Source organism: Humulus lupulus, chromosome 9 (assembly GCF_963169125.1).
Source record: "Humulus lupulus chromosome 9, drHumLupu1.1, whole genome shotgun sequence".
NCBI classification, from domain to species: Eukaryota; Viridiplantae; Streptophyta; class Magnoliopsida; order Rosales; family Cannabaceae; genus Humulus; species Humulus lupulus.
In genome coordinates this window covers 137,069,753-137,093,955 of record NC_084801.1, presented here as the reverse complement: position 1 = coordinate 137,093,955, position 24,203 = coordinate 137,069,753, and the positions used below count along the sequence as shown (strand labels likewise).

The 24,203-nt window shown below is 37.1% G+C and overlaps 2 protein-coding genes and 1 non-coding gene across 4 annotated transcripts; 1 reads left to right on the top strand and 2 right to left on the bottom strand.

Moving 5' to 3' along the window:
* Nucleotides 1-607: 607 nt before the first annotated feature.
* Nucleotides 608-12,081, bottom strand: LOC133802634 (increased DNA methylation 1). Of its 2 annotated transcripts, none has more exons than XM_062240985.1 (10): nucleotides 11,666-12,081; nucleotides 10,977-11,053; nucleotides 6,655-9,936; nucleotides 5,241-5,364; nucleotides 4,507-4,589; nucleotides 3,772-4,013; nucleotides 2,622-2,708; nucleotides 1,983-2,082; nucleotides 1,429-1,630; nucleotides 608-1,337 (listed from the first exon to the last, which is right to left on the bottom strand). In XM_062240985.1, exons 3-10 carry the CDS (start codon nucleotides 9,604-9,606, stop codon nucleotides 649-651), a joined length of 4,479 nt encoding a protein of 1,492 aa, XP_062096969.1. In that variant the 5' UTR covers nucleotides 9,607-9,936; nucleotides 10,977-11,053; nucleotides 11,666-12,081; the 3' UTR covers nucleotides 608-648. The 2 variants fall into 2 exon arrangements, with proteins under 2 accessions (XP_062096969.1, XP_062096968.1); XM_062240984.1 differs by having other exon boundaries at nucleotides 10,977-11,042.
* A 5,712-nt stretch (nucleotides 12,082-17,793) lies between these two features.
* Nucleotides 17,794-20,274, top strand: LOC133800081 (uncharacterized). Its single transcript, XM_062238054.1, has 2 exons — nucleotides 17,794-18,855; nucleotides 18,976-20,274. Exons 1-2 carry the CDS (start codon nucleotides 17,794-17,796, stop codon nucleotides 20,272-20,274), a joined length of 2,361 nt encoding a protein of 786 aa, XP_062094038.1.
* Nucleotides 18,106-18,212, bottom strand: LOC133802955 (small nucleolar RNA R71). Its single transcript, XR_009877697.1, has one exon. It is a non-coding gene; the product is annotated as a small nucleolar RNA R71 (small nucleolar RNA).
* Nucleotides 20,275-24,203: the final 3,929 nt, after the last annotated feature.

The following is a 24,203-nucleotide window of genomic DNA, read 5'->3' as shown; positions in this document are numbered from 1 at the left end:
GATGTGTACCATTTTGCATATTTGATTTCCATACTTGCGAACCTACATTTCGATGCTACTTTTTATATCTCAAAAGTTGGAGTGTAACAAAATTATAGTGTCGATATTTACATCGACGCCAATATTTTCTTCCTTGATTGTCGCACACTTTATTTACTTTTCATGCACCTTTACTAGAATCATTTAAAAAAAAACCGCTATCATTTTTTGCATTTCATACTAGCTTTTTTATCTTGTGTTTTGACATTGGTTTAAAATTATTTTTTAAACTTTGTGTTTTATGAAATATTTCAAATAAACTACTAAATCCAATTTTAATGAAAAAAAATTACGCATAACAACATAGTAACGATTGTGTTTTTATTACAAATTATTAGTTTGGAAAAATTATTTATGATTTTAATCAAAATTAAAATTATGTTAAAAGATCAATTATAACCATTTTATAAAACGTCCAAACAGGAACAAAACACGAGCACAAAAATATTGTAAACCTTTTTTTCCTTCCTTGTTAACACTCCATTTTCTTCTTCTGGAAAAAAACTATTTGAAAATAATTGTGTTTTAAAAAATCCATTTTAGATGTTATTTCTAATTAAAAAGTAAATGCAGCAATGACTTTTCCCCCTTATTCTTTTCTAAAATATTTTATTTTAATTCCACATTACATTTTTTGTCACAGGCAATCTGAGGCTGTGTTTCATCAGACATAGCCAAAGATTCAATATTACAAAGCAGTTTAGGCTGATTATCACCTAATTGAGAAGTTGTTGGGTCTTCACAGGACAGCTTTGAAAATTGCTCCTGCAAAGTCTTACATTCCTCTTCACTTATTATTTTCTTATTTCTTTCCACAATTCTCACTTCTGCTCTTTCAGCATAACAGCTTACATCGGATTGCTGCTGCTGTACAGACCTAACAATATGCTTATCGTCCCCGAGTCTCCTTTCTAATCTGGTTCCAATCTTCGTCTGCCTGCAGATTCTGTGAGACATTTTTACAGATTTGCCTTTTTCCACTTTAGCATGGTTAGCTTCAAGTGCCCCCAAACCCTTACCTTGCACCACCACTGTTTCAGTCTCAGTTTCAGCACCAGCGTTGCCAGATAGACTATTCACATCCGATTTCTGAACAGCAATCTCGTCAGTTTCAGTGCAAACTTCAGAACCCACAAAGGTTTTTTCATCCGTTGGTTCGGTTGTATCACTGCACAACTTGGAACTGGACTTGTTGACAGTTTTCTCGAAACAAATATCACCAGTTTCAGAATCTGTTACTTTCTTATGTTCCATGATGGCGTTGGTTGGTTCATCTGCTCTCAACCACAATGCATCACCTGTGCAGCAACATTGGCAATCAAGTATTTTCAATAAAATTGCAGATGAAAGGGACAAAAATTGGAGAAAAAGCAAAGAGAAAATGCTTACTGGATTGTCCATGTTTCACTCCATTGTCATACAGGGTCTTTTTTAGCAAAACTGTACCAGGAAAAACCATTAAGTTGATCTTGTTTAGACTCTGTTTTTCAGTGTCTTCCACAAGTTCAAAGCCAAAACCCTCAGTCCACGTCGCTATCAAATCTGGAATGGCAGCTACCACAATCTTTTCGACCTTAAATGATATTAGCATCTACAGCCACAATGAGAAGAGAAGTATAAACACAAACACAAAGAAAATGTACTGGAAATTAAAGTAAAGCATTGATTCCCTACTCCATCTGAAATATAGTTAGAAAGATTTTAATGAAAAAACGCCATAATCAGCTTGGATGGCAAATACAAGTGAGAGAATAGGTCAAGTTCATTTAGTCAGCTAGATGGAGCTGTCTACTACTTTTTTTCTTCCTCATTTTAAAATAGGAATTAGAACTACTATAGATGTCTGAAAAAAACAAGTATAGACTTCAAGTCAGATGCATTCTGATTGGGAAATAAACTACCTACCTCAAGAAATTGAAAATACTTTAACAATAGATTTATACCTCTTCAATTGCAGATACAAGTTGTCGACACATTCCTTGACGACGATAGTTACTGCATGTTGCAATAAGGGGCATCTCTGCAACTGCTGTTCCATGCACCCTGTAAAAAGCTCAGACATTAGATTAACAAAGTCAAGAAACACAGTAAAAAGGAAGCAAGTTGAACATGGAAAACTTGAAAACAAGCTCACATCCTTTTCTCCAACTGTCTACATAACAAAATGAAAGAAGAAGAGTTTAAACACGCCGTTCATATAGCTGCATTTTAACTATTCATAAGGACCACAACAAGCAAGAGACTGACAGGAGGAAAACTAATAACCAGATTTAATAATGTCCAAAAGTTTCCTGCTTTCATGCAATTAAGTGCATTTTTTGTTAAGTTATCAGGGATCTTTCAAAAACTGAAAACCAATATAAGTATCACCTGAAGTACAAAAATATCAGTGGCGTGAATTGACATAGATGAATATAAACAGCCATTTGTGAACTCCTATGGCCATGCAAAATCCCTACCTATTACCAAAAAAATCCCCACCTTTTCTCCTGTGCTCTAGAGAATATAGGCAGGACATATACCACTTATTAAACCAACTACAATATAACGACCAAGTATTGACATCAGTAATGATTGGCTACCTGACGGATGCTACAGATATTAGCACATCATCTTTCTCGAGGACCACAGTATAAAATCCTTGGAAATTCAAACGTGCAAACTCTGACCTGGTGGCAAAAAAAGCAAAGGTAACCGAACAACAACATGGCAGTTGGTATAGAATTTCATAAACATACAACAGGAAATTGAAGAAGGGTCATTTGTTTAATTATGCTTTTTCAGAAAGCTAGAGTATGTATTTATCTCTCTTACAAATACAAAAAAGATCCAACACTGATAGAGTTAATTATATACTCATCTCTCTTGCAAATACCAATAAGAATTAACACAGCTATAAATATTTAGGGAACTTTTACAGTTACTGTTGTATATGATTGAACATATTGTTGTAATTCATCATACTAGGGTAAAGAAAATGCCACACCCAACACTATCCATACTTGATACAAAATGCACCATACCCAGTCTTAATAGCAACCAAAAAAATGATGATTTAAATTACCACCAATAGACACTGAAACATATGTGTGACACTGTAAAAATATATTTATATATATGATCCTCTACAATCAGAGCAGGAAAAACAGTAACTACCTAGTACCTTGGAAAATTTTATATCAAATAAAACATAAGAAAAATGCATTTGTGAGAGATTCATTATTTAATATGCCAGTTGTTGAAATGGAGCAGGAAGAAATCTCACACCAAGTATGTTGATCTATCCTTTAACTTTATCCAGGTGTCTACATACTAAAGATCTTTTGAGAATTGAGAAGATGGAGTATTTTCTACCTGAGCCAAAAGACATAATTGTTCCTAGTTGTTGTTTCTTTTTTTCTTTTTTTTTTTAAATCCTTTAAAAACAATATTCACAACATTTAATTCTTTTAGAAAGAACTGTGATTAAAAACTGCCGGAGCATGCTTTTACTGGTGGTGCACTATGAGAAGCTTCTTAGCAGCATCTCCCAATTGTAGTGAAAAATTTAAATGAAAAATCTAAAACAAGGAGGACAATGACACAAGTCATAATACAGAATTGCCATGGGCGAAGAATTAGAACTCTTAGCTTGCAAAATAATCCTATGACCATATTATCTGTAGAAGAATATAGCCACAAAATAATAAAAATAGAAGATACTTCAAGCAATCTACAAATAGATGAGCTGACCCCCAATTGTACAAGACATGAGGTATCATGTTGATGCCTGTTCTTGGATCAACCATTGAGAGAAAGCACTCCTCCATAATTGTGAGGGCTACCGCTAATCTTGTATTACATTCTGCTTTTAAAGCAAACCGTTGTGCAGAATGAACCTTTTGGTCATCATGAATGCATTTCAGAAGTGTCCATGAAAAGCCATCAGTAATATGATTAATGAGGCCAACACGCGATTGAAGCCCAGAGTAGACCTGCACACACCATTGCACACAATACTCTAAAAGTTTGGCACCAACAAACGCAATAATCTTACCAAGGATTTCTAGTACATAAATTAAGGCAAAATTGGAAGAAACAAATTAAGCAGCCATAAGCAGCAAAATAGAGACACCGCATGTGAGTCATGAGAAGCTAAATGTGAGCATCTAAGTTTTAGTTCATCAGGGAAGAATCCATTGATTTTCTGACCAGCTGAATTCAAGATGTTTAGACTAGATAACAATTAGACTGGTACAAAAATACAGAAGATAAAGGTAAACGTATATATATATATGCACACACAAAAAAAAAATTAAATATAGTTCCATAGATAGAGTAGATCTAATTAATTCATCATTACACCTTACAATCAGTAATATACCTTTTGAAAAAAGGCCAGTAAAATTATCAACTTTTTTGGTTTAATAAAATCTTAAAGTGAGTGAAAATTCAAAAAACTTACAAAGAAATATTAAAATACCATACCTCCTGACAGCTTGTACCACAAAATGAGGAATCTGATATTACTTCTCGGTATCTACCCTTTTCTTTCAAGCAAGCCTCATGATCTGTTAACAAGGATAGTTATGGAAAAAAATTAGAAACCCATTTTTCAAGGAAAGAAACACAAATGAAAGGTAGCCTTCAACCCCTTAACAGCATTTAAATTATTTATATACAGGTTTTAAAAAAAGAGAGAAGGAAAAACCAGAAGACACAAAGCTTACCAAGGATGGAGTTATATGAATATACCTTCACCTTTTTGGAATTTAAATGAAATTGATAACGAATTACAATTTACTCTTTCATTGTTGAGCAGTAAGACATGAATGCATAAGTTAAAAAAAAAATTCTAAAACCTAGAATTTTTTAACCCTGGGTTATAAAGATGGTAGTAGTTAACAATTCCAAAAACATTCTTTCATAATCTACTTTATATAAATTATTGTCCAGGAAGTTAGCAAATATGTCAATGAGTCAAATTGATATTTGTATTTAGAAAGTGAACACAGGATTACAGCTCACAAGATCATGTTATGATCAAGCCAACCACTTTCTTTAAAAACTTAGTTTCCTTGTAAACTTCCCCATCAACAGAGGGGAAATTTGGATTGTTATAGAAATTAAGGAGCATGATCTACTTCCATATATTTAACAATAAACCAATCTGCCAGCTTCACAGAAAGGTCCATAAACTTCATCTAGAAAGAATGAGTTACATTTATGCTCGCACTGTGAACATTTTATTGCATCAGAAGCACTTGAAGCATTTTTGTCATCCACCAAAGAGCCACATATCCAACAAGTGCAGTTAGGGCAATACCAACTGCCTTCAGGGAGTTCCTAGAGTACCAAAAAAAATAAAAATCAAGGATAATCACAAGCAAGTGTATTCAAATAAAACCTCATAAACATATAAGTAATAATAATAAATAATAAAAATTCCTAAAAGGGTATTGGTACTCTTTCCACATGTCTAAGTTTCTTGAAAGAGTATTGGTTATGAAATCCATCAAGTTACCATGTCTCTTCTGATGTCCATGAAATATTTGCTCTCTTATGGAACTCCTAATCTCTTTTTGCTGTCATGCATGCTTTCTTGTTTTCTTTAATAAAACAAAACTTATATTAATAATGGGAGAATACAAGAATAGGAAAGTGGTTGGAAAACCACAGAAACAAAGGCAACAACACTGGGATTGCAATCTCTATACATAGGTCAGTATACTTATTCTTACAATTTACACACCATTTCATAATTCTCCTAATTTCGTTCTTAATCCTGCATCTATAACCTATCATAAGGGGGAGTGCAATCAAGTATATGTAGTTTCAAAGAATTTAGGCAGATAATTAATGTTTGGGCATACATTTTTGACAAAATTGGAGATTATACCTTTTCCTTTATAAGTTTACTTTAGGGCGGGCCAATTTATATATATATATATTGACTTATGAAAAATGGCACAGTCCAGTTCATATGATCAATGATTCATTTTTTAAACCATAATTCTCCACCCAAGTAAAAGCAATAAGTATTACATTTAAGAAATGATAATAAAAATGTGTTGGCTTTAGATCAGTAATTTTAATACTTATTCTAAACTTTTGACGTTACAGAAAATTCAGAGCAGCAGTCATACCAATTAAAGGCACCTTCCCCTAACTCCTCACATTATTTTATATTTGAAGTTCATAGTACACCCCAAGGTGTTCACCCAAGAGAAAAAAGAGCATTGTTATTTGCAAATGGTATACTAGACAGGACAAAGGCAATTGAATGACTGCAAAAAAAAAGTGGAAATTATTCATGAGAATATTTTACGAAATTCCTAGTTTTAGGCATTTATTATTTCTGATTTGGTGTTAATAATGATCTTGATTTTTGAAATCTATACAGACCCATTATTTATTTTAATTGTAAATCATGACTACAGGACTATATCAGATTTGATAGCTGTTTATCTTCTCTATACAAACACCATCTACATTCTATTTTTTTCAACACAAAAATAAAATAAACCCTTCAGAAACCTTTCTGTTATTTCTTCCTTCAAGGAGGAAAATGAACATGAAAGAGGAAAACATGATGGTATCAAACAAGCATATCTGTGCAAAATCCAAAAGGCAAACCTGTGTAGACAAACAAGCCTGGTGGAAAGTTGACGGACAGCTATCACAACAAATTAACTCGCCTCCATCGCCGCAGATCCCACATGAATCATCATTTCGGTCATCCTCATCAATACAGACCACTGGGCTACCTCCTTTCCTCGTCTTATATTCAGCTGACCAAGCTTGGAGTTGACATAAGGTCAACGGCTTACCAGATTCCATGAAAAGATTCAAGCACGGACGGTTAAGTTTGAACCCAGCATGAATTTTGAACTCTAAAACTGTAAGTACCTTGCTGCAACACTTACAAAGAATGCCATCCCTGGTTATTCGACCATCTTTGATAACAGCATCATCCTTGGGATTTCGATATTGTATCACATCATTTAAAGATATAACCCCAGTACCAATCAACCAAGACAAAACTGTTCTTACACCAACAGAATACCACTTTCCATCTTTAAAGTGTTTTCCCCCATTAACGAGGCTTGGAAGCAATCTGCAGCTACGCTTTTGGCTTTTAAGATTTCTCCAAGCTTTTGATTTGTAGTTTTTCTTTTTAGAAGAATCTTTAGCCGTGCTTGCGCTAAAAGCTTTGTTTTTTATGATAGCTGAAACCAACAAGTCATCATCTTTGATATGACATCTAGATTTCTTCTTCACAATTTTAGACTCGCTGTAATCAGAAAAATGCCTCTTTAACTTTGAGCCCTTTATCTCAATCTTTTGGTGAGAAGAGTTCAGAGAAGAGGGCTTCTTGGGAGTTCCTTTATTTCTTCCATCGGCTGCAATGTCTCCCCGAACCTGATCCAGGTCTAAGTGGATGTCATTACTATTAACACGCAGTAAGTCAGCCATATCAACAGATGTTGAACCTAGATTGCCACTGTGACCGAATGAGCTTAGTTGAATTTCAGATATTCTTTTAGACTTCCTGCGTGCCTTCTTCTTTGAAGTAATATCTGGAGAACATGTATCATCCACTGTGAAATTAGAAGATTCATGACACTGTCTACCACCTTCCCCAACCTGTACAGAATGCCTAACAACACCTAGCTCTTTTTCAAGAGCCAACTCATCACCTGTGCTGTTTGGACATTCATCTTGTAATCTCAGTGGAGAATGCCTGACATCAGTAACTCGACCTCCCTGAAGTTCATTATCCTCGAAAGAAATAGCTTCCTTAATTGTCTCCACATTAACTGCGGCACTCTGTTTGGCAGAGATTTGGCAACTTGAATGGCCATCTTGATGAAGCGAAACCAATTGTCCAAGCACATTGTAACAGTTTCTGGAAGTAAAAGAAACATCATGCACGCTACCAGCTGACTGCACAACAGTGCTATCAGTTCCATTTTCAGGTAAGGAAGTCATATCCAACCTGCTTGTTTTGTCCCCAGAGAATTCTATACACTGACTTCCAATCTCATTGGACGAACTGACCAGGCGCACACCTTCTCCTTCTGTATAAAGTTGTGTGCCCTTCACAAGCTTCATTACCTTGTTATTCATCTGTTTGTCAGATTCTTCATGTCCAGATTGCTGAAAACAGCCATGGGAATTCCCCTCAGAAACTACCAATGCACTTTCATCAGCCAAAGTAGACCCACAAACGGAAGTTGGCAGATCTCTGTTTGCAATCTGGTGATTAATACTATCAGTCTTTGCCAAGGGTAACAATCCATCTGAATTGCTATTCCTGTCAGTCAAAATGCTTTGAGTTGCTTTAACTATCTCTCCCTTTCGCAAAGCACCAATCTTTCTGTCAATCAACGCAACAACTACAAAAGGATCTAACAGTCTCCATCGATAAGACAATTCTGAAGCATTTTTCTCTTTCTCAAGAACTGAAAAAGTATCAGATAAATCTGAAAAGAAGTGACTGATATTAGTCCATTTCTTAACACCTTCCTCCACTGAACCATATCTATCTGCAATCAAAAATTCACCGCATACCCTCCAAGCTTTAGGGAATTCACGAATTGGCCTTCCCTTTGGTGTTCTATAAACTGTCTCCATATATTGCCTACTAGGTCTTTTACGCCTCTCAATATGCCATCCCGCTGCTTTTAGTAAGTCAACAACATGGTACTGGATAAGTGGCCGAGGATCCTTATTTGACTGGAGAAGTGGACGTGGCTCCTTATTTAAGCTTGTCTTCACTGCATCATTTGATAATTCTAATTTGCAATTTTGGTATTCTAGAGGTCTTTCCTCAGCATCTGAAGGACATTCGGATCTCTCTTGAACATTGACAGTTGGACTTGCAGCCAAAAGTCGTGATGCAAAGCTCTCCTGGGAAACAGGTGAAGCAATAGCTTTACCTATAGTTACATCCTTCGAAGCAATCCCTTCCAAGCCTGGCAACCTGACCCTGGAAACATGAGGATCACCGACTGTGCATGCTCTCACCATATCTCCATGGTGCTTTAATAGATAGCAACTAGATGTTACTCCTTGACTGGAAGATTCCACTAAACGAAGTGTAACCACTTCAGAGCTGGGGTCTGTAGCAGGGTACAATATGCTAGAAGCATTCTTCACAGGATTTGCTGGAGAAACCTTTCCCAAATCACATTCAATATTTGGAAGCTCATAAACTGAAACTTTTATTTGTTCACCACTCGCATCGTCACAATCTCTCTTGGATGATCCAAATTGTTTCGGAAAATATACTAGTTCGGAGGTCTCTCTAAAATCTTCTGTCACATTAGAAAGTTCCTCCACACATGTATTCTTGGAGGAATAATTACTTGTTGTAGCGGAATTTTCACTGTTTGAACAAAATGATGTATCAATGTTCTTACTGGACTCACATTCAAAGTTAATGACTCCAGTCACAACACACTTCTTGCTAGTACTACTACCAATGTCATCCCTGAAGAAAATCTCTCTGAATATACACCGCTCAACCTTGGACCCCTCAAAACCATCATCATGCAAATCTTCAATCTTATTGTCCAGTAACATCTCTACCAACAAAAATAATTTTCCCAGTCTTCTCTGTTCACTCTACATATACTTTTGTGTCAAGATGCACAAGGTCTACACTGCTCTAACTTTTGAAGAGTTGACACATGTCCCCCTTCTCAAATTAGTATACAAGAAAGAGACAAGTAACCTCATTATTGCCATAAGTTTACATATCCAACTGCTATTGCATTTTCACTTAATCAGAAATCTCTTTTCATCAGAAGGTATAGTCCTCCACATCTTCGCAAGTATACACTTAGATTAGAAGATGCTCAATATCATCTTGCTGTAGTTTCCCTGTAAACTAGCCAGTAACTAAGAAGAAACCTGTAACAGAATGGCCAATGAGAAACTAATAAGACAAATATAAATCACATTTCAGTAATATAAGCAATTGGAAAAATAGTAGACAGTACAAACATCATCCAAAAGCAATGTACATTGACAACGAGAACAAACTTGTCTACTAGCACACACACACACACAGATATGCTGTAAATGAATTTTGACATATACTTTTGCTCTCTGAAATATAAAAAGACAAGAATCTAGCTTCTGAAACTCATGAAACAACTTCAGTTACTGGTTCAGATCAGGTAAAACAAGTTAGATTCAAACACAGCAATAAATAAATAAGCATTCCAATTCACCTACATCCCTCCGTGAATAATTGTCTTGGAAACTGCTGTAACAAGTAAAACCCACGCCTTGAAAAAATATGTAAAGCAATTCCAAGCTACAATCTCAACCAGCTCAGTAGTTTTTCTTTTTTTTTTCTCTTTTTCATTTTAATAAGAACATAAATTTTGCTGAAACAAAAGAAAAAGTTCAAAAATAATAATAAAAAAAAAAGTAATCCACAAAGCAAAAACCGTTATTAGTAGTCATTATAGCTGATTCAAGGACAATAGCAATTAATGCTTTCCATAAATATTTGAGTCTTACCAGTTACTAAACAGGTCAATTTGGCGATATAGGATAGCATTAAAAACTAACACATACTATCTATCTACTATTTTTCATACATTACTGCTTCTCGAGATGGGTAATAAAAGAAAGAAGAATCAGACTCAATAAAATGAGAAACAAAAATGCACTCATTAAATCTACAGTATCTTTGTAGTTCTCCAAGAAACAAGATACTGTAGACCAGCACATAGTTATTATGAAAGTATAAGAACCTTTTTCCCATTCAGCATAATGTGATAATTATGCATTGTACATTCAAACCTCAAGGCACGAACATAAGCCATTAAAATTGAAGAATCAACAACAACAATGAATGCATACACTATTTCATGATCAAACCATTGTAGTATTAGTATATTAGAATGATTAAAACTAGAAATAAAAAGAGTTTGAATCACCTTCACTACAATCGTATCTCGGGATTCACAGCACCTTCAGCTTATCATATACATCAAAATTTGCACCTATCAACAAACTAACAATGGTTTAGCTTAGCTTTATCAATACAATAGCAAAGAGGATTGATGAATAAAAAGTAGAACAATTAAACCTAGTCTCATGTAAACAGTTTCCCCTTGAGTAATCCCAAATTTATCGAGAAAAACCAATGAAAAATCTCCATTGTGCTCCCAAAATAATTAAGAAAAACAGTAAACACTTTACATAACAAAATTGTACAGAGGTTGAAGAAAAGAGATCCAATACACAATGGGGATTTCTCCTCAACAATACTGGAGATTAAATTGAGGAAGAAATGATCAAATCCTGAATTCCCCAAACAATTCCTAGATATATACCAGACATGCAATGATCCCTAATCGTTTAAAAGCATACGAACAACAAAATAAACGAAAACCCACAAACATTAAACAAAAAATTTCCAAACCCATGAACAGAAATGAATAATAATCAACAATAAACAATTATCCTGAAATTCAACCCATCTGCGCATCAAAACCCACCAAATGAGTCCCAAAAGACTTCCATCTCCTTCATGCACAGCTCATACACTCCACATTCAACAATCCCAGCACACAAAAATCAATCTATCATCCGAAAAAAAAGGATGCCAAGAAAAGTAACTCACCTTTACACTGCATTTCATTGCATTTCATCGATGAGCATGCAGAGGAAGATCAATCAGGGAATAATAACCGATAGGAAATTAGGGTTTCGCTCGCGAATCTAGAGAGAGAAAGAGCAGAAAACAAGGCTTCCCTTGAACAACCACATCATCATCCAGCTGAGCTGAGCTGAGCTTCACAACAACACACCAAAACCAAACCCCAGCGGTAAAGCAGGTCTAGAAATTACCCGAGTAGTGCTCTCAGCAACAACAGATGGCATTTGACAATGGCACCATCACCATACACTCTTTCTTTCCCTCACTTTCTCTCTCTTCTTCTCTTATGTGAGTTTGTGAGAGAGTAATAGTAGCAGTAGTATTGGGTGTGTATATATATATATCATCTCTTTCTTTCTCTTTTTCTTTTCTCCCACAAAACCAAAACCACTCAGCTTTGTCTCTTTGTGTGTCTTTGAAATGAAACATTTTTTTTGTGTCATAAAACCCTGAAAATGGGGTTTTAATTAAATAATTCATTCATTTATGACACCATCCCATATATTATATATTTAATTAATTAATTAATTAACTAGTTAATACTAGTTAGGATTTAGGAGTGAGTGTACATGCTTTAACTTTTGTACTTAACTTTCCTTAAAAAAATCTAAGGGCTCGTTTGGAGCTTTGGACTAAATTTGGAATTGAAATGGTCAAACATTATATAAACGTATTTCGAAATCTATATGAAATGGTTATTAAGAGATCTATCAACAACATACATCATTATTATTCAGAAGAAAAAAACTAACTAACCTGAGATAATTTAGGAGAAAACTATCCTCCATGCTTTTCAGAGTGTAATATAAATTTCCCATAAATATCTATCACATAGACATCATTTAAAATAAGAGAATTGTTGGGATATTAGTAGTGTCTAACACTACAAGTAGGTGGCATAACGCTATTGGTATAATCTAATATCGAGACTCATATATTTTAATTTAATAAATATTATAGGATGCCGCTAAGGTGCCACCTCATATGATGTTTGACACATTAAGGTGTCAAATAGCAACACTCTTAAAATAATTAAACACAATGTAACAAGACTAGTTCTTATTATATAAAAATAAATAAACAATACACAGATTCTATTGGGTTTTATGCCTTTATAAAACTATGCCGAACATGTAACACGATTTTCTATTATCAATAAAAGAAGTATAAATTATTTAGTTTGAGAATCGTATTGCTTGCTTGTTTTATTACATGAATATTAGAATAATACAAACATTTATAAAATCTCAAACATATAAATAATTACAATTATAGTGACTAGATCATAGTGGAATATAACTGTAATTATATGTTCCAAAGAACAAGTCCTGTGATTAAGTTAGTGCATTAGATTTTTCACTGATCTGGTAATCTACGATATGATCTACTTACACATTCGGGGTGTAATGTCTTATCCAAGGCATTGACCAAGTAGATAAGATTAGATGTATTTTGTTACATTGGACTAGACCGATATTGATTATTGATAAGATAAGTAAGTGTAACAACTCAAAATCACTAATAAGGCTTAAGGGCCTTGATTAGTGTGCCGAGAAGGCATAATTGGTATATGTGTGATTATGATTAAATGCATGATTATGTGACATGCATGATTATATAATTATGTGGATGTGTGATAAGCATGTTTATGAGTATTAATGATGCATGTGGGCCATTTCTAGCTTATAAGGGCATATTTGTAATTTTGGTCCGTTGAGGGCATAAATGTGGTTATATGTGATAAATTGTTGATACCACATTATTATGTGGATATATTTGCAGCATATGGCCCGAGATGGTCCTAGTGAGCGGATTAGCAAAATAGTCACAGCAGGGATTAATACTCGGCTCGGGGGAGCCTAGGGGTATTTTCAAGAATTTAGGGAATATATTGGAAATTGTTAGGTATTGAATAAATAATTGGTAGTTAATTGGATGACGGGATTAATTTGTAAATGTTAGGAACACTCGAGAAATTAGGGGGAACTGAGAGCAAAATGAGTAAATTACCCTTGAAAGATTGATAAGTTTGGAGGGGCAAATGAGTCTTTTGGCTATTATAGATAAACTCAGAATTACTTAGGACTAAGGCAGAATGGTGTAGAAGCAACTTAGGCTCTCTCTTTCTCTTCACTCTCACGGTTCCTCACTTTCTCTTTTCTCTTGAAGAAATATAGAGGGATTTGTGCCTTGAAGCTTAGGAAGGGAAAAAGGGCAACAACCTAGGCCTTGGTTGGGAGTTTAAGTTGGAAAAACAGAGGAGAATTCAAGGAACTAAGCTGAATTTGTGCAAGGATACTGCTGGGAAACTGGGCTACAATTTGAGGTAAGAACTTTAGTTTAATCTCTGAATTTTGTTGGGTTTGTTTAGGTAAAATTCTGGGTTCTTTAGTATGAATTTGATGATGAATGAGACTGAGTTTTTGGGGTGATAATAGTTGAAGAATTGGGATAGTGATTTTGGTATTGTTGCTAAGGTTTTGGTGATTAAAAATATGTGATTTAGTCTTGAATTCGTAGCTAGTTTGGTGTTGAATTAAGGAGGTTTGTTAGGGAAAATTCTAGGTTGAAATCTTGATGTTCTTGGCTGGGAAGAAGGAGGAGAAAACCCATATTTTCTAGGTTGAAATTTGACGAAAACTTTGGAGGTTCATATTTTTTCACTCAAATATCTGTTTCATATTTTTTTTTTGTATTTTTTCGAGATCTACAGTGTTAGAATGGGAGAGAGAGAGAGAGTGAGAGTGTGAGAGAATGAGAGACGTTAGAGAGAGAGGGAGTGTTTGAATGTCAGGGGTATTTTTGTCTAAAAAATGAAACTATCATATATTTGAGATAATAACTTATGTTGGCATTTTAAAAAATTTCACTATATTATAGGGCATATACCTTGAAATTTCCCAATTAAATTTCCCTTTTATTTCGCCACAAATGTTGTGCCCAAGTTCTCAAACTGAGGTTTTAGAATTTAAGTCTCACACACAATATTATATATACATGCATTAATGGATTATTACATATATCTTTTAAATTGTTGGCTGCATATTTCGCTATCAAGCTTAAAAAGAGAAAATAAAGAAACAAGCAATACAAACACAAGGATTTTTATGTGGTTCAGGTTATAAAAGAACCCTAGTCCATGAGTCTCTGGCATTAAGAGGATTGGAAGCTTGTGATGGCAAGTTCCAATGATGTATTCTCAGACAGCGTTTAGATTGCTCTGAGTACAAGGTGCTTTCTCTCCAAAAAACTGAACCATTTACAATGAGACTCCCAACCTTATTTATAGAGGTTGGGGTCATTAATACTAATCATCAGTAATTAATACATATTCTTCTCATTATTGGGGGATTAATACAAATTCAATGCATTGGGTTGCATTGAATAGAGACCACGGCCCAAGCGAGATATGTGAGGCCCACTGCAGAAAAGCACCTACTTTATGGGGAACATGCCCCAGGTACTGTTAGGGCGTGCTGTAAGTACCTCCATGTCAAACAGCGTAGTGGGAGTGCGAATTGTCGAGTCGTACACTAGACAAAGCTATTAACGGATCGCCCAAAAAGGTTGTCAGACGATTCTCTGGCGCTGCAAACCTGCATTTACTAACATATTGCGCCTTATCTTAGGTCTGAGAACCAGAACCTCGGACCTGGGAGACGACTGGGGGAGGAGAGCCCTCGCCTTAATTGCTTGAGCTGGAACCTCAAGTTCTGAGGGTAAACCTCGAAGAGTAATCTAATAAGGCACCCACGACCTACTATCAAAGACAAGGTCTCACCTAGGAGGACCGAATAAAGGCCTCGAGGAGTAACATACCCCGATGATGTCTATGAGTGTTCCAGCCAATCACTGGAGGTTGCAACATGTCAGAGGTGAAACTACGGATAAAATTTTCCCCCCAAGTCTCTACTCGTCCTCGAGCAGTGGAGACTTAACTGAAGGGTGATTTGAAAAAATGGAGGGAAAAACGTTTACGCTTTCCTCTAACATCACTCTGAAAAGAAAACCCATGTGTCAACGCCCCATTATTGGGCCCGTCAGTCTGTGCATTTAATTAGGGGTCAACTCGAGATCCCAAACATCTAGTTTGCACCCGAGGCATCTTTCCCCAAAGAAAAATTGATTGCGATCCACGCCTTTTGAACTTTGACCGTTGGATCAACCTCATAATCTCACCAGGGCAAGCCATCCAATGATCGTGGGGAAGTTGCTTCCCCCATAAGTTTTACTGGGTATAAAAGCCCAGGAAAACCATCTTCAGCCTCACACGGTAACCATACGAAAATCAAAAACCCTCTCATAGAACACTCTCTTTTTTCTCGCTTGTCCCTTGTCTTCAATCCTTTTTTCCAAGAGCTCTGGACGACTAGCGTAAATCGTTGTACTTCTAGGCAGACGGCAAATGATACTTCAAGATTGGGACTCGCCTCAACACCTACCTTCGTTTCATCTCAGGTAAGTGCCTTCGACCCATCTTTCTGTTTTTGTGTGTGCTTGCAAAAGTTCTTTATGTCAATTTTGCGTTTCTGAGCTTGTGACCGGAATATAGGGAATTCTTAGATTCCGGTAGGTTCGTCCCCTCCATCTTGTCCTTAGGTGTCGGGGATACCTCGCATTTCCAAATCCTTTCTCTTCTCCCTGAGTAGTATCCCTAGAGTCATCCATGTTTTGGCCATCTTTCCTTCGATCAGAATACTAACTGCTTGGTTTTTGTCTCAGATGTGCGAGGAACTCTGACAACTACACGAACACAGTATCTATCTCTTTGACCAGGAGATTTTCGATATGGCTTGAGCACAAGGTGCCACCGAAGGCAATACAAGGACGAGAGCCCTAGAGCCAGCTGGGGAGTTAGTCGTTCGCCCCAACACCCAAGTGGTGGAGAGGCCTGAAATGCCCGAAGACATGGGTTTAACTGTGGAGGAGGTTAATGATAACTCTATGGTATAGAGTTATTTTTATTAACTTTGAACTTGATTTTTAGTGAAAAGAGTAATGAATGTGATGTTGTTTGTAAGTTTGATTAGTTTTTATCTTTCTTTTCTAGTTAGTGTACTAATTTAGGAGTCTTTTAAGTTGTTAGTATTAAATGTAATTAATTAATTAATTCTGTTTGTTTTGTTGTTTAGGAAAGGAATTTTTGAATCACTAAGGGAAAGAAAGGAATCCGAGGCTAAAGAGAACACTAAGCTGGAAATGCTACTGAATTGCTGGAGAAATGCTATAGCATTTCTGGGTACTGGGAAATGACGTGGACAAAATTCCAGCAGGCTTTTCTTCATCTAACTCAGCGCTTATGTGGCAGTCACTTAAAAGTTAGGTCAGCTGGCTGATGTGGATTGGACTAGTGGACCAAAGAGAAGAAAGTGGGCTTTTTAATTAGGGTAAAATGAAAATTGTACCCTAGAGAGGAGGCAACTAAGTACCAGCCACCATCACATTGATTAAAAAGAGAGAGGAGCTGCCATTAACGTGAGAGAAAAGTTGTAGAAAAAAAAAGAGCATGAAGAAGAAGAAAAAAAAGAAGGAAACACAAGGAATTGAATGAGGAAGATAAGGACAAGAAGATCCAACCTACAACATCCAATCAATTTATTTTCTTAAAATCCAAATTGTTAAATAATTGATTTTGCATTAAATTTCACTTGCAATCCCTGTGGAGACGATCTTACTTATCACTTTATTACTTGTTTGACGATTGCGTATACTTGCGTATATTAATTTTCACAACAAGTTTTTGGCGCCGTTGCCGGGGATTGAAAATTAAAATTATGTATTATCAGCTATTTTGCAATTTATTTCTGTTTGTTTTTAAATCTGTTTGTTCTGGCTGTATACTTTCAGGTTTCATCTAGTGCATGAACAAACAAGACGACTTTGAACTTGCTCCTATTGACCCCGAGATTGAACGTACTTTCAGAAAAAGGAGAACGGCTCAAAAGGCTAAAAGCCGAGGCACTATGGCTGAACATGTTGATGACTAAGGGGATGCCCAGAATGTAATTAATCCTATTGTTTTGGCAGATGATAGAGCCAGAGCAATACGGGAATACGCTGCCCCCATGTTTAATGAGCTCAATCCAGGCATTATGAGGCCCGAAATACAAGCACCCCAGTTTGAGCTCAAACCGGTCATGTTTCAAATGCTCCAAACCGTGGGGCAGTCTAGTGGGATGCCAACGGAAGATCCTCATCTCCATCTTCGCTCATTTTTGGAGGTAAGCGATTCTTTCAAGCTACAAGGAGTAAGTGAAGAGGCATTGAGGCTGAAGTTATTCCCGTTCTCTTTAAGGGACCGAGCTAGATCATGGCTCAACACCCTTCCTCCCGATTCAGTTACAAATTGGAATGACTTGGCTGAGAAATTTCTAAGAAAGTACTTCCCTCCCACCAGAAATGCAAAGTTTAGAAGTGAAATCATGTCGTTTCAGCAGCTGGAAGATGAGTCCACTAGTGACGCGTGGGAAAGATTCAAAGAGCTTTTAAGAAAATGTCCACACCACGGTATCCCACATTGTATACAAATGGAGACATTCTACAATGGTCTCAATGCAGCCTCTCGAATGGTCTTGGACGCTTCAGCCAATGGAGCCATTCTTTTCAAGTTTTACAACGAAGCATTTGAGATTTTGGAAAGGATTGCAAGTAACAACTACCAATGGTCAAATATTAGAGCTCCTACAAGCCGAAAAGTAGCGGGTGTTCTTGAAGTAGATGCTCTAACCGCTCAAATGGCCTCAATGACCAACATTTTAAAGAACATGAGTATGGGAGGAAATGTACAGCCAGCTGCTGCCATTCAAAGTGCAGAAGTATCATGTGTGTATTGTGGGGACGGGCATACTTTTGAGAATTTCCCTTCAAATCCAGCTTCGGTCTTCTATGTGGGTAATCAAAACTCCAACCGCAACAACAACCCATATTCTAACACTTACAATCCAGCTTGGAGGCATCATCCAAATCTGTCATGGGGGGGTCAAGGAGCAAGTTCAAGTGGAGCACCAACACAAGAAAAACAGTCATATCCACCGAGATTTTCTCAACAACCAAGACCTCAACAACCACACCAACCTCAAGGCTCTCAAACAAGTTCTTTGGAGAATTTAATGAGAGATTATATGGCCAAGAATGACGCTGTAATTCAAAGCCAGGTAGCTTCTCTTCGGAATTTGGAAATTCAATTGGGGCATTTAGCTAATGACTTGAAAAATCGACCCCAAGGTTCCTTGCCTAGTGACACTGAAAATCCAAGGAGGGATGGAAAAGAGTAGTGCAAAGTGGTGACTTTGAGGAGTGGGAAAAATCTGGAGTTAAATGAGGAGAAAGATAAGCAAAAAAACGAGCCCACTTCAATCCAAATTGGTGAAGAGAAGAGGGAAAACTTAGCAAGTTCAGCTGCTGAATTTACCCAGAATGCTACAACATCAGTTCAGCAATCTGCGACAGAAAAGTGTTTGAGCAAGCCACCTCCACCATTTCCTCAAAGATTTCAAAAACAGCAACAAGATGGCCAATTCCAAAGGTTTTTAGATGTTTTGAAGCAACTCCATATCAATATACCACTAGTGGAGGCCTTGGAGCAAATGCCCAATTATGTAAAGTTTTTGAAGGACATTTTGACTAAGAAAAGGAGACTTGGTGAGTTTGAAACGGTGGCCTTGACGGAAGGCTGTAGTGCCATGTTGAAGAGTAAAATTCCTCCTAAGTTGAAGGATCCGGGTAGCTTTACAATTCCTTGCTCTATTAGTGGAAGAGATGTGGGTAGAGCTTTATGTGACTTGGGAGCTAGTATTAACTTGATGCCTATGTCTATTTTTAAGAAGTTGGGAATTGGAGAAGTGAGGCCAACTACAGTCACTTTGCAATTGGCAGATCTTTCTATGGCACACCCGGAAGGAAAAATTGAAGATGTTCTAGTGCAAGTTGATAAGTTCATTTTTTCGGCCGATTTCATCATTCTTGATTATGAAGTGGATAGAGATGTTCCCATTATCTTGGGTAGGCCATTTCTAGCTACTGGGAGGACCTTGATTGACGTGGAAAAAGGGGAGCTCACAATGAGAGCTCAAGAAGAACAGGTAACTTTCAAGGTATTCAATCCTATACGTTCTCCAGATGATGTAGGAGATTGTTTGGCCATCACTGTCAAGAACTCTAATATGGAGGAAGAGGTACCCACAAGGTATAGCAAGAAAGTGAGGATGATGCTATCTCTTAAAGAATTTGAGAGCAACAATGAGCTAGGGGCAAGTATAAACAAGGCATCGTCTCATTTGCAAGAGTCATGTAGAAAGAAGAAAAAGAAGTGTGGTAGGAAAGCTCATTCCCAAAGGTTTGAAGTGGGGCAGCGGGTGTATGTCTCTAATTCTAAAATGAAAGCAAGTTCCAGACAGCTAGCATCAAGTTTCTCTGATTCATTCTTGATAATTAAAGTCTTTCCTTGTGGAGCATTGGGCTTGCGTGATGAAATTTCAGGAAGAGAATTTAAAGTGAATGGCCAGCAACTTAAGCACTACCTTGGAGGGGAGGTCGATAGAGCAAAGACCTCCATCATTTTGAAGGAAGCTTGAAGGAGAAGGACTATGGGCTGCCATGTATTTAATGTATCACACTTGGGCAACCCATGAGTGAAAGAGACAGATTGTGAATAAATAATATATGTAATTAAGTTTGGGGTGTACCACCCCTTGTAAAAAAAAAAAATAATAAATAAATAAATAAAAATAAAGGCAACCCAGAAAAAAAAATAAAGAAAATAAAGAAAAAGGTCAGCCAGGGGTTGGTAAAACTGGGAATAGGTTGAGCAAAGGAGTCTGGGCAGAGGCATTATTTTTCTGGAATGGTGGATTGCTATATCATTGCTTCAGCATTTAGCAGGATCGTAGAAGGAAAAAAATGCTATGCTATAGCATTGCTATATCAACTGGGAGCATGTTCCCTGAGCAAATTTTGAGTGCCTGGACTGACAATGTTGGCGATAATGCGGACGTCCCTGATGAGGACTCCGAGTAGAAGGGGGTTTCCTTTCCCTGAATCTATTTTATTGTTTCTGCACTGTGTTTTGTATATATGTTGTGTTATGCTAGTTGTTCGTTATCTAGTTGTCCAATAACTGTTTTTGTGGTTCTGTTTTTGTGTGTTTGTTAAATGTGTGTTTGAGAGATTTGATGATTTAATCTGGCTTAGTGTCTGCTCAATGATGATTTTTTTTCCGCTCACTCCATTTGTGTATGCTGCCTGGATTTTATGTGTTGTTTATGCTTGTTGAACTGCTAGGATATCATTGATGTTTCCTTTTAGACACTAGTCAATAGTGATGTACTTTTGTTATCCCACCATGTTTTGAATTGTTCGAATAGCTGCTGTTTGTGAAATTTTACGCATCTAGAATTGGTTAGTGCACCCCTTGAGGCGAAATCCTAGCTAGTCTTATCCTTTAGAAATGATCTAGGCCATTTTTGGACGATTGAGCCTTTCAAGCTAACCCGAGCAATATGATTGTCAATAGTCACCCCCCATTTGAGCTGAATTGCCTAATTTTTCTTAGCACCCATCACTGTTTCATATACCCCCATACCCAAAATTTTCATCCTTCATTACCCGAACCTAATTGCTGCAATTTATCAAGGACAAATCAATTACTGTTGGGTCGGGAAGTGAGGAAATAATTAGCACAGTGTGGTGAGCTATTCCTAGTTTTATTTGTACAGCCACATTGGGGACAATGTTGGGATTTCAGTTTGGGGTGTGTGGGAATGAGCTCACATAAAAACATTCATATTTCTCTTGCTGTATATACATATATATCTCTTTACTGTAAAAAAATATAAAAAAATAAAAAAAAATAAAAATACTCAAAAAATAAAAAAAAAGAGAGAGAAAGAGGCAGTTTTGAACCTAAGTTTGGGGTGTACCACCCCCTATACAAGAAAATACATTGGCCTTCTTTCTCATGATCTAGTCAGTTTTAGAAATAAAAATAGCAAGAGATTTGAGCTATATCAACTTCATTATTGTGGGTTAAGAGTGAAATCTTGGGTGAGAGCTTGAGAGAGAAAGAAAAGTCCTTGATAAATTGAGGTGGTTAGGTTGTAAGCTAGCAGAAATATTATCTTTTACCCTACCCTAACCTAAGCCCCACATTATAAGCCTATTAAAGTCCTTTTGATCGAGGGGATAAGACTAGACTACATTAGTGGAGAGGGTTGCACTAATTCAACTTATGGAAGCACACTTTTTAAACTCGAGGATCGAGGGTAATTATTATAGGAATTCAAGGTGTTGGTGGGAAGCATTTGCACACTCTAGTGATTGAGTTACTCTTGGTAAGCATTAAGGACAAAAATAGCATGCAAAACTTGATTGAAACACATAGGTTCAAGGCATATTCACTACCATCATTGCAATTTCCATTCCATATAATTCTGAGAGCATTTTCTTCGCTAAACTAAGTCTGAATGAGTAGTATCCTCTCTGTTGCAAGTGTTGTGTTGTTGCTGTCTTTTTTTTTTTTACTGTCTTTGTTAGTTCTGTTTTTCATTACTCGAGGACGAGCAATATGCTAAGTTTGGGGTGTGATAACTCTATGGTATAGAGTTATTTTTATTAACTTTGAACTTGATTTTTAGTGAAAAGAGTAATGAATGTGATGTTGTTTGTAAGTTTGATTAGTTTTTATCTTTCTTTTCTAGTTAGTGTACTAATTTAGGAGTCTTTTAAGTTGTTAATATTAAATGTAATTAATTAATTAATTCTGTTTGTTTTGTTGTTTAGGAAAGGAATTTTTGAATCGCTAAGGGAAAGAAAGGAATCCGAGGCTAAAGAGAACACTAAGCTGGAAATACTACTGAATTGCTGGAGAAATGCTATAGCATTTTTGGTAATGGGAAATGACGTGGACAAAATTCCAGCAGGCTTTTCTTCATCTAACTCAGCGCTTATGTGGCAGTCACTTAAAAGTTAGGTCAACTGGCTGATGTGGATTGGACGAGTGGACCAAAGAGAAGATAGTGGGCTTTTTAATTAGGGTAAAATGAAAATTGTACCCTAGAGAGGAGGCAACTAAGTACCAGCCACCATCACATTGATTAAAAAGAGAGAGGAGCTGCCATTAACGTGAGAGAAAAGTTGCAGAAAAAAAAAGAGCATGAAGAAGAAGAAGAAAAAGAAGGAAACACAAGGAATTGAATGAGGAAGATAAGGACAAGAAGATCCAACCTACAACATCCAATTAATTTATTTTCTTAAAATCCAAATTGTTAAATAATTGATTTTGCATTAAATTTCACTTGCAATCCCTGTGGAGACGATCTTACTTATCACTTTATTACTTGTTTGACGATTGCGTATACTTGCGTATATTAATTTTCACAACACCCAAGTGGTGGAGAGGCCTGAAATGCCCGAAGACATGGGTTTAACTGTGGAGGAGGTTAACAGGGCCCCACTTCCACATCCTACACAAACGTACGAGAGCGAAGTGTTCAAAGTAGAGGACTACCACACTCTGCTTTGACACCCTGATGCCATCGAGGCTATCATGAGGCACTATTTAGTCGGGGACAAGTTCCTTATGCACCTTTGTCGGGAGTCCGAAAGGGCATACCGCAGTGTCAATAGCCTAGGTGCCTGGAGCCAGGCCCACCTGATGGCAGGGGCTACCCTACCCTTAAAACAATATTTTGTGAACTTCCTGAAGTTCGTGGGGATAGCCACTTTCCAGTTTCCCCCAACGGCTACAGAGTGCTCGCAGGGATGTACATTCTATACTAGAAGCAGAAATGGTCCAAGCCTTCACCGGCGGAGCTCCTCTACTTCTACAGCTTCTGCACCACTCCACGGAAGAGGAACTCTAAACGAGACGAGTACTACGCCTTGGTGAAGTACATGGCCTCGTCGCTCGACTACAAGGCTCCTCCATAACAAGAATCATTCTCGGGACTACAAAGATGCCTTTTTCTTCACGAGTGGCTTCCCGACCCGCAACAACCTGACCCTGATTCTCGACTTCACTCGAGTTGGTGAGTATCCTTTCGAATGCGTTATCCTTCATTATTTTAAGATTCTTTTATGTTCAATACTTAGTTAATTCCTCTTGAATAGGTCCTTTCTGCCGAACCCACTACATCCAATTCTTCGAGGATCACCTCCAAGCCATGAAGGCTCTCCCCGATCGATATTTGGACCTTAGCGTCTTGGTAATTGAAGCGAACCTCATTAGGTCAGAGCTTCTCAGCTTGGAACAAAGTATCAGCAACCTGAAGCTGACCAAGTATCGCCAGTCCAAAAAAGTCTCAAGAGTTGGCGTCCCGTCACATTAGCTACATAGACGGGTTGGCCCAGAGGGCTTTATAGAAATGACTAGCAGAGGAAAGGCTGGCGAATGTGCGCGCTGTGGAAGAGGCCCGAGAGGCACAAGAGGATCGGGAGCTTGAGGAAGAGCTTCAGGCAGGGATGGAAGCCTCCCACCTTGACTCAGGTAAACCACCTCTCACCCTAA

Coding starts and splice junctions, on each gene's coding strand:
- LOC133802634 (XM_062240985.1), bottom strand. CDS start 9,606: ATGTTACTGGACAATAAGATTGAAGATTTGCATGATGATGGTTTTGAG. Junction 2,709..3,771: donor CATGTCTTGTACAATTGGGG/GTCAGCTCATCT, acceptor TTTTGCCACCAG/GTCAGAGTTTGCACGTTTGA. Junction 1,338..1,428: donor AGTGAAACATGGACAATCCA/GTAAGCATTTTC, acceptor GTTGCTGCACAG/GTGATGCATTGTGGTTGAGA.
- LOC133800081 (XM_062238054.1), top strand. CDS start 17,794: ATGAGGCCCGAAATACAAGCACCCCAGTTTGAGCTCAAACCGGTCATG. Junction 18,856..18,975: donor ACGCTGTAATTCAAAGCCAG/GTAGCTTCTCTT, acceptor GGAAAAGAGTAG/TGCAAAGTGGTGACTTTGAG.